The sequence below is a fragment of the Rhinolophus sinicus genome, chromosome 1 (genome assembly GCF_057876585.1).
Source record: "Rhinolophus sinicus isolate RSI-liver-muscle chromosome 1, RSI-T2T, whole genome shotgun sequence".
NCBI classification, from domain to species: Eukaryota; Metazoa; Chordata; class Mammalia; order Chiroptera; family Rhinolophidae; genus Rhinolophus; species Rhinolophus sinicus.
Genome location: NC_142501.1, coordinates 78084299 through 78097788, shown reverse-complemented (window position 1 = coordinate 78097788; position 13490 = coordinate 78084299). Strand labels below are relative to the sequence as shown.

Genomic DNA, 13490 nt, shown 5'->3' with positions numbered 1-13490 from the left:
TTTGGCCACATAAAATTAAATGAGTGAAAGTCATTGAAAAAAAGGCTAAAACAATCATCTGGTGAGACTCAGTCAAGAAAACTTTTTTTTCAACATTTTTCTAACATGCATGTCTTCCAATCCCACCTGCTAGACCTCACTAGGCAGAAATGAAATCTGCATCATATAAAGGGGAGAATATAGGATTTCACTTTAACATTTCAAGCACATACTTTTAAAAGGTAAGTCTTAAACAAGTGTGAATTCAGTAATTTACTAGTACACCAGACGGTGAGCTATATGCCAAGGATAACGTAGAAAACATCCTGAAGCTAAGAACCACGGACATTTTAAAATTTTGTTGATAAAGTTAGGAACACTGATTTTTGTTCACACACATTTCTGAAGATTTTATATTTAGTGGTTGTTTTTTTTGTTTTGTTTTTTTTAACAAATCTTCCTAACTATTGACAACCATATTATCTCATAAGTCATGTGACTCTTTCAATAAACATTTAAATGAAATGTTAATGTTTTTAGCATATTCAGAACAGTACCTGACAGACGTAAACACTAAGTTTTTATTAACTATTAAATAAAATTTCCACAATACGCCAGGGACTTACTATTTTTCACATACTTCATCAACGAAAAATATAACTTACATATTTGCTTTGCAGAACTGCAAAAACCTTACATATAATATGGGCATATGCATCATTTTCTTGAGCCTTAGAAGAAAAAAAAAAAAAAAAAGCAAAAACATGGCAGCCAAGAATTCTGGCCAAATTCAGCCATCCCAAGGATTTTGTCTGGCCCAAACAGGATTTAAGTTGTTTTTAAATTAATAACCCATATTAGAAAACAGCAGATGCCAAAGAAAAATCCAGATGTCTGTCTTCACAGAAAAACCTTAAAGGCTACCGAACGGAAATCTCATCACAATAACGGGATGGAGTGGTGTGCTAGTAAGGCAGAACCGCTAGTATACCACAGACCCCTCTGCCTGGCCCTGTTACACATGTGAGTTTGGGGGCCAGAATCTGTAAGAGGTACAGAACTGAAACCACCAACACTGTGAAGAAAGAACCTGAGTGTGGGTGCTATGTGAAAAATATTACTAACAGTCAAACTTAAAAAAATGCAGAGCCTTGCCCCTCTGGTCCTAATAAACTCCAGCTTTAAGAGGACCTCCATTTTTAGATTCAGAGTATTTGACTGATTCTCTAATTTGCATAATAGAGTTAAACATTTGTGCACTCGAGTTTTCTGTTTATATATGTGCTATGTTTTAATGGGGCAGGAAAGTTTATTTCATCTGGCAAACTATGATAACTATGATGCAGAGTTAATTGGTAAGATATTTAAGATGATTATTCGTTTAAGGTTTAAAAGAACCTTATAAAGTCTTTTAATCCACTTCCTTCAGAGTCTCTTCCAAGTCACCCCAGGCAGAAAAATCTATATATTTTAAAGACAGAATATGGAATTTTCTATAACTTCCATATGTAATCTATGCCAGTGTTTACAAGCCCCACTGTCGAGATTCTAAATGAAAGTTTGTACTTAAATATGCATGCTTCAGCTTTAGTCAATTCCTAAAGTCATATGTTTTCAAACCACTGTATGTAAAGACAACTAGAAGGTTATCTTTTGGCCTTCTTCTTCTTAAGATAAAGAATTATAATCTCTATCAATATTTCTTCTTTCCCTTCGACTAACACACATCGGGACCTTCCAAACACTGGGCACGCAGTTCACAATGAATACCCCACAATTTCATATGATTTCCTAGAACAGAACATTAACTGTCTCCATTTCCAAATGAAGAAACAGATCACTGAACTAGCCCAAAGTTACTCAGCCAGTGTGAGCTAATATTTGATTCCATATTACTTACTTTTCTCTATACACTTATCCGATTTGACATCAGTCTATTCATCTTCACATCTACACAGTATGATGCAAGATCACTACGAGACAGTCCAAACTACGTATTCTAGTTCTAATGATTCTACCATTTTCTGACTGACCTTCACATCTCTGGTTCTCTACACCTCAGCTGGAAATAAGAGGACTGGCCTAGATGACCTCCATGATTTCTTACAAATCTATAAAATCTGTTATCCCAGGGGCCTCATTGAGTTCACTGGCCTAAAACCTGAGAATGAGAAGAAAAAAAAGAAGCTATGTTGAAATAGCAACTATCAGACGAAGGGTTTTGCTGCCCCAATGCCTGCAAGCTGTAGTTGCCCGAGAGTCTGGGCAAGTTTCCATTTTGGAAATTTCTCAGGGCACTGAACCTCCAAAGCATTAAGTCCTTTTGCATGGTATACAGGACTTCACACTCTCCACTCTTAGGAGTCCCTTTGCTAGTGGCATTTCTCAAGCAGCAGTTATATGAGTAACGTTGCCAGATAGACAACAGGATGCCCAGTTAAATTTTAATTTCAGATAAACAAAGAATAATTTTCTGTTATAAAAGTATGTTCCAAATATTGTATGGAGCACATTTATAGTAAGGAGCTCGATCAGCAACTCGGTCCTTGAAAATATGCTTCGAGAACTAAAAATTTCTCAGAAGAGAACTTCAAAAGGTCCTTAAAGCGAGTCCTAAATTGAGACAGCAAAATAATTCCTTTATTCATGAGATAGTAAAATGGAAATTCTGTATAAGAAAACACAATGTTTCACAGACTATCAGTGCAAGGTCTTGACACACTCAGAGTGTACATCTTCAAATAGGTCTTGTTAAAAAACAAAATTCAACTTTTGAAGATCGAATTGGCTTTACTGAACAATTCATGAATAAGGCAGCACCCCATCTAGCAAACAGGAGCTCAGAAGGTCTGTATAAAATGGAAGCCTTGTAGAGGCAGAAGTGGGGAGGGGTAAGAAAAATGTGGAATTATCTCATCTTTCTCCGGAAAATAGAAAGAGTCTATATAGCAGATTACCTCTCTACTGCTAACCAGGCAATTCTAGATTGGCTGGTTAACGGTCACATCCCTGGGAGAGGCTGAAACTGAAATTAAGTCCTGATTTGCTGATGTGGGTTTAGAACAGGCGATTCCATTTTGAGCCTGTTTTGTTAATTGCTTTTTTTTTTTTTTTAACAGTGTCACCCTCCACAGGATAAGGATCACAATTTAAACTTATTCTATTCATATGTTGAGTAAAACAAGAAAGTCTGCTATTGTTAATAGACATGGTATTAAAAGAAAAGAAAATGATTATTCACCCTATTCTGCTTGACAGAATTAAAATTGATACGAAATTAAGAGCTTCACTTTCAAACCATGTTGTTTTCAAGCGTCAAATTCAACAAGAGTTTTCTTTTAAAGTTTCAACATTTAATTGAAATCACAAAAGAACTTCATTAAGTGTTTGATACTTGAATTCTAACTGTAAAGGTTATGCTTCCCTGAAGAGAAGCATAGCAGTAATTACTCTGCTACTAAGTGAAAAAACATAGTCATTTTCTAAAAAATAAATGTTTCTGTTTCTATTTCCTTCCAGTTTTTTTCTTTATGTTAATTTCTTCCCAATTCGATTTTAAGTGAAATTGGGATTAGGGGTATTTAATTAGTCAAAACTAGAAAACTTGACAGCTTTCTCAGTGCAAGTATCCAAAACCATAATTCCTTGCTTAAGTGTCTAAAAGGAAGAGGGAGATGGCCTAAAACATGGCAAGGTTTGCAAACCTCGAAGTTCGGCCTTTGTTCTTAAAATCAAAGCAACAGAATTTATTGTGAATGAGGAAGGATGGGGAGATGGGAAGGAGGTAGTTTCTCAAGATGCCCTCTTCCAACCAATGCCTCCCATGAACACTCTAGCAGAAAACTTCTCTTTAAGTGTATGGGATCCTAAGTGCTTCTATGACCTTCAAACAACATTGCATTTGAAACCACTAAGGGAAAAGAGAAGAACAAATATTAAGCTCTGAGGCAAAGATCTTAATTGGCCTCAGGGCAAAACTTACAATAACCACTTTCTGTTTTGACTCTGCTATTCTTATCCACTACAACAAGGAGAAGGTGAATACGATTCATTGTTTAAGAATTTGGGTTCCTAGAGCACTGCAGAGAAGGGTTGTTTTCCAAAGTCAACTTACGAAGTAATATTAACAAATGGCAAAGGATTTCCCTTCTATAGTCTAGCATCTAACTCTACTGTCAGCTGTGGTATTTTTACAACTACACATTATGCAAAGAGAATTGAGGCACAAATAAACGAATGAATAAAAATAAATTATACAGATGCATAATCTTTACAAAGCAAAATCGTCCTTCTACCTCCTTTGAAATCATGAAAATAAAAACCCAAGAAATAAAACAGTCGGTGACGGAAACCCAGGTGAGTAGGGAAAGGTCAGAAAGGATACTTCCACTTACCGCAGATCAAAAGGTAACTTATATTAAATTCTCTTTGAAGAGTAACACATTTGCCTTTTAAATGGTGAAAAAGGACCAAGCAAGGAGATTACTCAGTAATCCAATGCTCGAGTGCCAACAATCACTTACTTTGTAAAGGGTAGGTAAGATCTGTTTCATTTTCAGCCTGTGAAAGACAAAGACATCATAAACTGCGGAGACTGCGAGAACAGTCACTCCTTGTTCCTTCCACAACATGCTGCATCCTGCACACAGTCCTGTCCCCAGGAACCAACCCCAAGTCCTGGCTGAGTAGCCTCTTGTAGAACAGTGCTTAATGTAGCAGAGCAAGGAGAGGAGAAAGAAAAGACTGGCCCCCACATCGGCCCGTCCGACGATTCCGGCCACCGCCTCCGTGTGAATGGGGTGAGAGGCAAACATCAAGCCTGCCATGAAGGTCCAGTACCCGTCGCCAAGGAGTATCTTGGAGAAGCTCGTGAAGAGACCAGTGACTGTCGCATGCAGTAGGATGTTGACAAGATGATAGCTCCAGGGATTCAGGCCTCCGATGGCATGGTTCAGGCGAAAAGACAGTGTGCAGAGGGGCCGGTAGGACTTGTGGCTGCCACTGTGGGTGAGAAGAGTCCCCCAAAAATCATTGTAGAAAATGTGCGTCCATGGAGTTTCTGGGAGAAGATCCTGATTAGTCTTGATAGCACGGCTAAAAAACAAAACGTATAAAAAGAAAAATCAAATGTAAAATACAGAAAGAAAAAAAGTAAGAAAACATGGGACACAAAGTGAAGATATTCTCTTCCTCCCTAGCTTTGTCATCTAAGAGGCTTAATACTGGGATTCCAGGTATTCATGATTAACGCAAATGAGTTTTACATATAGACTGAACTCAGATCCTCTCCTTAATGCTTAGTAACATCACAATTAGGGTCTTTTCTCAAAAGCTTTCTTCCTTGTTTGAACGCAACTATGTTTGAAGAATACATGCAGAGATTTGATCAGTGGTTTAAGCTGTAACACAGAGGTTGCTGTACAGCTGCCTTAAACACCACATGGTAGACTAGCTAAAATGCATACTCCAGGCCCCAGGTTGATGTGAGGCCTGAGAATATGCATTTTTAAGAAGCACAGCCCCAGGTGTGGCTGGTGAGGGGATACACTGAGAGTGAGAACTAACCCCCACTAAAAATACATTTTAAATAAAATATCTGTGCCAGAGCAATGCTTCTCATACATGCACATCACCTAGAGGTCTTGTTAACAGATTCCGATTCAATACTAGATCTAGAGAGGAGCCCAACATCCCACATTTCTAACAAGATGCCAAGTACCGCACACACTGCTGGTCCTAGGACCACACTGAGTAGCAAGGACCGAGAGAGCGTGAGAGATGAGGAAGGATGGCTCTACAATTATCCAGTTTCCTTTTCCTCCTACATTCCAGGAAACTTCAGCCTTTCCCCCTTCTGAGTTCTCATAGGGCTTAGTGTCTTCTACACCAAGTGCCACAATGATGTAATTCATTGCGTCCTGCTTTGAAGGATCAGTAGCTCTCGATTTCCAGACTCCAAGGAGGAATGACCTAGTATTTCCTGAGCACTTGCTATCTGCCAAGCACCCTGCTGGTCTCCTTGGCTTTACCTTCTCATTTAATTCTTAGAATAACTGATAAGGTAGGTATTATTAACTGATAAGGTAGGTATTATTATCTACTTCTCTCATGTGGGGAGACTACCATTGTGAACGTCTAATTACTATTGGTTCCAAAGTCACACACGTTGGAAATAGCAGGGTAATTTCATGGCCCATGCTGCTCTTTTCACTATAATGGGCTTCTCAGAATCTATTCCACATACCACTGGGTGTATGTGAGAAAATAATAAACCTTATAAATAAACCTTATAAAACTTTTAATGGTGGTATTTGTTTTAATGTATATTTGAAACAAAATTTAATAATCAGAGCAAAGCTGGATGTCATGGATGTTCGCTCAGAATGAAGCTGTTCAAAATTAAAATGCCAATAGGAAGACAAACATAACGGAATCAACAGTACTGGTGCTAATATGTATGAATAAGGTACAAATGTTGACGATCGCACATAAATGACTCAGTTTGGAGGATTCCTGCTCTACGCCATTTGTGGGGACAGAGCCAGGAGTGCTGTTTCCAGGCTCTCAGACTCACGTGGAAAGGTGCTGGCTCAGGTAGTAAATGGCCATCAACTGTGATTGGATGGCCATCATCTGTGGCTAGATGGCCGACAGCTGTAACCAGTGAGCCACTGGCCACTAATATAACTGCCGTGGCTACACTAGCAGAAAATGGGGGCTAGCAAGAAGATGGTGGCTGAGCTAGCAATAGCAGATTGCAGTTAGCATGGTGGATTGCAGCTAGTAAGTGAGATGGGTTGGCAGAGCTAAGTGGATGGCAGGTTGTGGAAAGTGTGACTCCTGCTTCCTGTATCTCCAACCCAGCCACCAATGAGAATATGGTAGTATGACTCCCCTATCTATGGCTCCGTGGGTGTCCCTTTTTGGCCTCTCCATATCCTGCGTTCTTATGTGGGGAGCGGGAGCTGAGACTCTGCCTGACACCCTGCGTGACACCATTATACATTCCAGAGAACAGGGTGGCATCTTGAGTCTTTTGTATCCTTAGTACACTCTTCTCTGTACTTCGAGAACACAAAAGAGGAACAAGAGTCAGAAGGAAGGAGGAATGAGACATTTAAGATACCACTGCATAACTAGGAACCTCTTGTCTAGTCTGATGCAGGGTTTTTTAAGGCGGTGTTGGCATTGGTGCAACTGAAGAATATATGGTGGGTGGCCACCCTAAAGACCTTTGCCTCTAGCCCCTCCACCAGCTCTGCCTTTCACTGGGAGGCAGGCATGACAAAAGGAATTTCCACATGAATGTTACCAAAAATCAGGTTGCAAAAGCCCTGGACTGAAGAGAAACATTTCTGAGTCCCAGCTCTGTAATCTGCTGAGCGTCTTCAAAAAACAAGAACATGTAACAGAGATCCAGACAGATTAAGAAACCCATCCAAGATGACACAGCCAATTGAAACAGCAGAGTTAGTATTCCAGTTGGGATCAAATGACTGGGCAATGCTGGTTTCCAGCTGCTTCTCTACACCGCTTCCCTTTAACCACTCTGAGCTTCAGTTTCTGGGATAAGAGTTTTACCTTGAAATCATTTAACAAATTCCTGTAATCATTCATTCATCTTCTATGTAGAGACGCAGAGAACACTGCTTTGCAGAAACATGAGTATGTTGGAGACCTACCGTGTTCTCCCGAAAATAAGACTGGGTCTTATATTAAGTTTTGCTCCAAAAGACGCATTAGGGCTTTGTTCAGGGGATGTCATCCTGAAAAATCATGCGAGGGCTTATTTTCCAGTTAGGTCTTATTTTCGGGAAAACATGGTAGTACAAACAACATCTCAGCCCTGTTAGCTGCTGTTGTTACTATTCTACAAAGACTGGAGTGCAATTTACCAAAAGTCCCTTATGAAAGTATGCTTAACCCACAATCTCTGAAATGGTTGCATTTGGGGGTTAGGATTAAAACAGACTGATCTGTAGTTGATAATTATCTACTCTGTGCCAAACACCATGCCAGTCCTTTTCCACCTACTTATGAGAACTAACTGACTTTTCCAGGAACTCAATAAAAAGGCAAAAGGTCTGTTAAAGTCATGTCTTAAACATAATCAATGTGGCAGGGATAGTGAGTTGTTCTCCCATATCTCTCTCTCCCCTTTTCCCATACTCACAGCCCTTCTGTTTTTTACTGGGTATATGGTCATGTAGAAAAAATATTTCATTTCCTGTCTTCCCTTGCTGCTAAATACGGTCATGTGACTCATTTTTGGGCCAGTGGAACATAAGCAGAGTTCCGTGTACTACTTCCAGATAGTGTCCTTAAAAGGGAAAAGCTCAGCATACTTCCCCTCCAACCCTACCTCCTTCCTGTTACAGCACAGATCGAAGAGCTGGAGTTCTAGTGGCCATCTTGGCCCATAAAGTGTCCTTAGGAATAAAAATCATGCCCAGCACATTACTGACTGAAGGAAGCTGACTTCCTCTCATGGTAGACCACACCAGCCCTGGGCTAGCTACCTCCCCATTGCAAAAGTGTGAGAAATAAATTACTGACTTATTTAAACTGCAATATTTTTGGTGTTAGCTAGTGGCAGCTGAAGTTAGTCATAAGTGAAATCCTTTGTTCACAGAAGACCTACTATATCACAGCGCTTTGATTTTCCATTTTGATTTTGATTTTTACAAGTCTCCGTGTATTGACTGTATAGTAAATGAATTTCCATATAAATTGGCTTTGAAAATATTAGAAACAGATGTTATTCTGGGTCCATTAAATTAAAACACCCTGCTATGACATTCATCAAGAGTCTAACCCAGAAGTAATTGCTTAAGACTCAATGGGTTCTAATTAAAATTTAAAAGAAATATGAAAAACTGCCAGTGTTGTCAGAGAAAGCTGATTTCACGCAATTCAGAATGAAAAACCCAACTGGCCTGCACTAAACAGTACCTTAGATATTGATGTAAATTTCTCTAATGTCAATGCAGAAATGCTCGTACTATCCAAGTCAGGGCTGGGGAATGCTCGATAGCAAAGCACTCTGGGATAAGGCTTTGCTAATGCAGTGAGAAAAGCTAGAAAGCAAATTTTGTTTAGGATAGTACTTTGCCCTTTCAATGGCAGATACATATACAATGGAGAACCACATTCCCCAAACCAGGTTTTCTACATGTTGTTAGTTCATCACCATAACCAACTCTGTAAGAACTGTTGGAGAAAACAGAAAACTCATACTTTTAAAAATCTGTCCAAACCTGCCAGAATTACATTTACAGCAATACATCTAGAAATGTGAAGCAGCGAACAAGATACACATTACACGTCTCTCAAAACAAGGGTTTTTTTAAAAAAAGAACAAAATTAACAAACCTCATAATTTCACTGTGAGAAAAAACTTTGATGAGGCACAGCCTTAAATTTACACTTTAGAAAAATATTTAAAGGGCAAACAGTGTTAATAAAACAAAAATGGAAGAGCGAGCGAACACCTCATCTATGTGAAAAACATACTACACAAAAAGGGACCAGAGTACTATAAGTGTTGTCTGCTTAGGCAGGTCACCAATGAATATTATGGCAAAGAATGTGAAACAAGACTAAATTGCACTGGATTTTAGTATATAAGTCACGTCACACATGCAAGTCAGTGATAAGAGATGCATTACATACCCCTCACATCATTTTAAGAAAGATCCAGACCCAAAGGGCTTTAACAGAATCTGAATAATCTGCCAGTAAAACGAGAAGTAAAGGTAGTTATTCAACACTAAGTATAAGATTTCCATCCACTTGCGTTTTCTCACATGAGTCCAACGTGGAAATAGTAAAACCTCTTCTGTTATTTCTTAACTAATGAAAAACTTTAATTCAAAACAAAATTTCATGCCAATATAATTTCTGAGGTTACTTCTGTGAATTGAAATTCAGAAAGGCACTAAGGAATTAGGAAATTTTCCACTCTGGGAAAGGTGAAGAAAATCGGAGCAGCAGATGTGAAGAAGAAACAATTGTAAGCAGGATTCTCCAGAGAACATATGACTGAGAGACCGTCTTTTGAAGGAAAAAGATGCAGTCTCTCTGGTCTTCAAGGAGGTTTTAACCTGTTTCCCCTTTTGTTCATTTGTGGCTCTTTGTTTCTGCTGCCTTATGATTTTTCCTTTTGGAAATGCTGAAAAAGGCCAATGCTATTGTAAAACTGATGAATGATGTGACACTGCCTTCCCAACTGTCCTTGTATGGGTTTCTTCTCTCACTGCTGCTTTTTCTGTCCAATGACCTTTCCTGTCACAAGCACCCACATAAATGATGACCACTGGTCCTCTGAGCAGATCTAATGCTTAGATTTTTCAAACAGCAAATGGCACCCTCTTCCAAAGTGCTTTCAATTGTTCTACTGAAAGGCAAATAATGGCAAAACTTTACATTAAAAAAGGCAAAGAAAAAAATTGGAATGATGTGTTGAAATGTGTCCTGCAAGAGAGAAGAACGAGAAGGGCCTCTATTAACCTACCTGCTTCAGCATGACCCAAGAATGCCTATCTGTTCCTAGGAAGGGCAGTGAAATGCGGTGGTGAAGAAAACTGATTCTGGAGACAAGTGGACTAAATAAAGTTTAAAAGGCTATGAGACAGTGAACAGAGTAACTTTCACTTCTCTATACCTGTTTTCTTATCTGTAAAATAAAGATAATAAGTATACTTGCCTAATAGGATCCATGTGAGGAGTAAATGAGTCAGAAGGCAAAACGCACGTTGTTGTATGGAACATGTGTATATGTAATGTATGTAACACATATTAGATGCTATTATTATTATCATCAACACTGAACAACTGACGTTAGCCATCAATGCAAACATAGCACTCTTTTATCATGTTTATAGCCTTCAAAAATCATTGTTTCGTCGTCATGATTATTTCATTTAAAATTCCTTTAAGCTCTAATGACACTTTCAGAACAAGATTATAAATGTGTATTAAGTCTTACCTTTGGTCTTTAACACATCAGTTTTCTCATTCTCCTATCTTTTGGCCACCCCTTTCCAATTCTCCTTCACATTTCTCTCCCAAACATGGATGCTTCTCTTCTGGTTCTGTTCCCTGACCTCTTTTTCTCCACACTTTCCACCTCTGTGGTCACCTCCACCACCTACAACTCAAGAGATGCCTTCTCCGACTATACCTCAAGCCTGCGTGTTGCTCATGAGCCTACATTTATAATGGCCCAGGTGATATCCTCCCCTGAGTGGAATAAAGAATAATGAAATCCCGGTTCCTCTACTAACACCAGGTGTGTGACCTTTGGCCAGTAAGCCTCTCTGAAGCTCAGCTTCCTAACCTAGAGTTGATGGGTAATAGTAATAATAATAATGCTTCTCACAAACTGTTGTGAAGATCAAATGAGGAAATGTTAACTTAAAATGTCTGCAATTTACCTAACCTTGTGTAATGGACACTTGCTGTTTTCTTGGACCTCTTCTTCTAGTTAAGTCTCCTATTTTTCCTTTTGAGAACAGCCCACATCCACTCTCAGTCCATATGGATGGGGGAGGCAGCCCACCTCCTGATGAAAGGTCATCAAACGATTTGGCCGGTTAGTGTACTCCATCTCCCCATCCTCATTCCTGGCCACAACAATTGACTTAGCAGCCAGCCAGGCCCATCAGAGTCCATGCAGCCCCGATAATCTACTGGGAAAGCACATCTTCTGAGAATAAGAAGAACTTCTAAGGCTACTAGAGGAGTCCCTGAAATCCTCTAAGAATGAAGCCAACACACAACAACTCAGATCAAGGAGACAGGGGTAATTCCTAGTGCAGCTGGATCCCGTCACGCCTGAAGCTAACACTGTTAACTAATCCAATAACCTTTCAAGTTAAAGACTGAGAGTTTAAATGTCCTTACTCATAATCTAAAGTGTTATTCTGGCATCAGCAACCAAAAGAGCCCTAAATAATACAGGCCTGTGTGATTATCAAGTAATGTTGTCAGATGCTCTTTCAGTATCTTAACCTTAGTAAGTCTGAATCCAAATAATTTGCCTCACAAAACATCTCCTTTCTTCTAACAAGCCGCTCATTAAGCACCATCATTCCTCCATCACTGACATCGAGGTTGTGTATGAGGGAGCTTTCTCTCTGTGCTTCTACAGCTATTTTTAAACTGGTTAAAAATATTTTAAAGCTGTTCAGGACCTCAGAGAAAAATCCAACTCACAAGTTTCCCGTGACTCTGTGTCTCTCTGCTTTTCTACTACCCTCATCAGGCTTTCATTACTTCCTACCTGTACAGCTTCACATGCTTACTTAAATTGCCTGTTCATTTTTCTCTTTCTCTCATTAGGCTACAAGTCCCCTCGGGGAAGGAATTATGCCTTATATTTTCTCCCAGTGCCCAACATATATTAGGCACATAATAAATATTTGGTAAGCTGAACTATACAGCTATCGCTGCCTTTCATTCCCCCTTTGATCCATTACACATGCTGTGGAGAGAGATACTTCCTGAAATACAACACTGCCACCACCACTCTACTCCACAAAAATCCCTCATCATTCCCTATTTCTTACCATAATAAACACCCTTCACAGCCCAGCATTTACTGCCGTCCCCATTATGACTTCTAGGCCAATCTCCCATTACTCCATGCAAGTGGACACATGCATCCTAAGTCAGACAAACTTCACAGCCTACGGGTCTTTGCTCAAACCATTTCTTCCCTTTTCTCTGCCTGGATGGCTGTTCTTCAACCAGTTACATCTGTCCAAACATGCTTCAGTTCAATCCGCAGTGCTCATTTTTGAAGGCAAGGTTTCCCCAAAGCCTTCCCCAGTTACTGCTGTGAATATACTTGATTTTGACATTGAGCACTGACACATTAATAACACCAACGTCTTACTACAATTATCAGGTATCTCAAATGGAAGATATGTGGAAGACATTTCAGAAGGAGGAGGAGGAAATGCATGCTTTAAAAAGAGGGCATGAGTGATTTTAATATTCCCTCTTCCATCCCCTATTGAAAATCACTGTTCAATAAAATGGATTAATTCTGTCGTAAGAAAATTACTCACTCACTTCCTTATTCATTCACTCAGTATTGGGTTAGATACTGTGAAGGACACTGCAGATAAAATGGTGAGCAAAATGGATTCCCTGACTTTGAGAAACATTCAGCCTAGCAGGGGAAGTGAGTAAATGTCCAGGCAATTTCAGGGCAATATGATAAATACCCTTCTAACCTGAAATCCTGTTATGGCAGAACACAGAAAAGACTCCTGACTGTCTTAAAGGGTCAAACACTTCCTGGAGGAAAGCATGTCTACATACATGGAGGTAAATGAAGTAATAATGGAGGTGTGGAGATGCTGCCAGGCCACGTGGCATAAGAGAAGGTAGTAAGCTTGGGATCTAAAAACATACAATAGGTTAGTTTGGCTGGAGTGAAGTTTGAGGGATGGAGCAGGAGGAATCACTGACATTACTCTGTCTTGTACTATGGCCCTTCCCGG

The 13490-nt window shown here is 39.5% G+C and overlaps 1 protein-coding gene across 4 annotated transcripts in view; it reads right to left on the bottom strand.

Moving 5' to 3' along the window:
- The window catches only part of TMTC2 (transmembrane O-mannosyltransferase targeting cadherins 2), a 388309-nt gene that overhangs the window by 216084 nt on the left and 158735 nt on the right, over positions 1-13490 (bottom strand). For all 4 annotated transcript variants that reach the window (XR_012493907.2, XR_012493906.2, XM_074325339.2 and 1 more), the window contains exon 2: positions 4503-5073. Coding sequence is in view for 2 of the 4 variants with exons in the window: in XM_074325339.2 (XP_074181440.1) it covers positions 4503-5073 (571 nt within the window). In the remaining 2 variants the exon portion in view is untranslated. The remainder of the gene's footprint in view (positions 1-4502; positions 5074-13490) is intronic.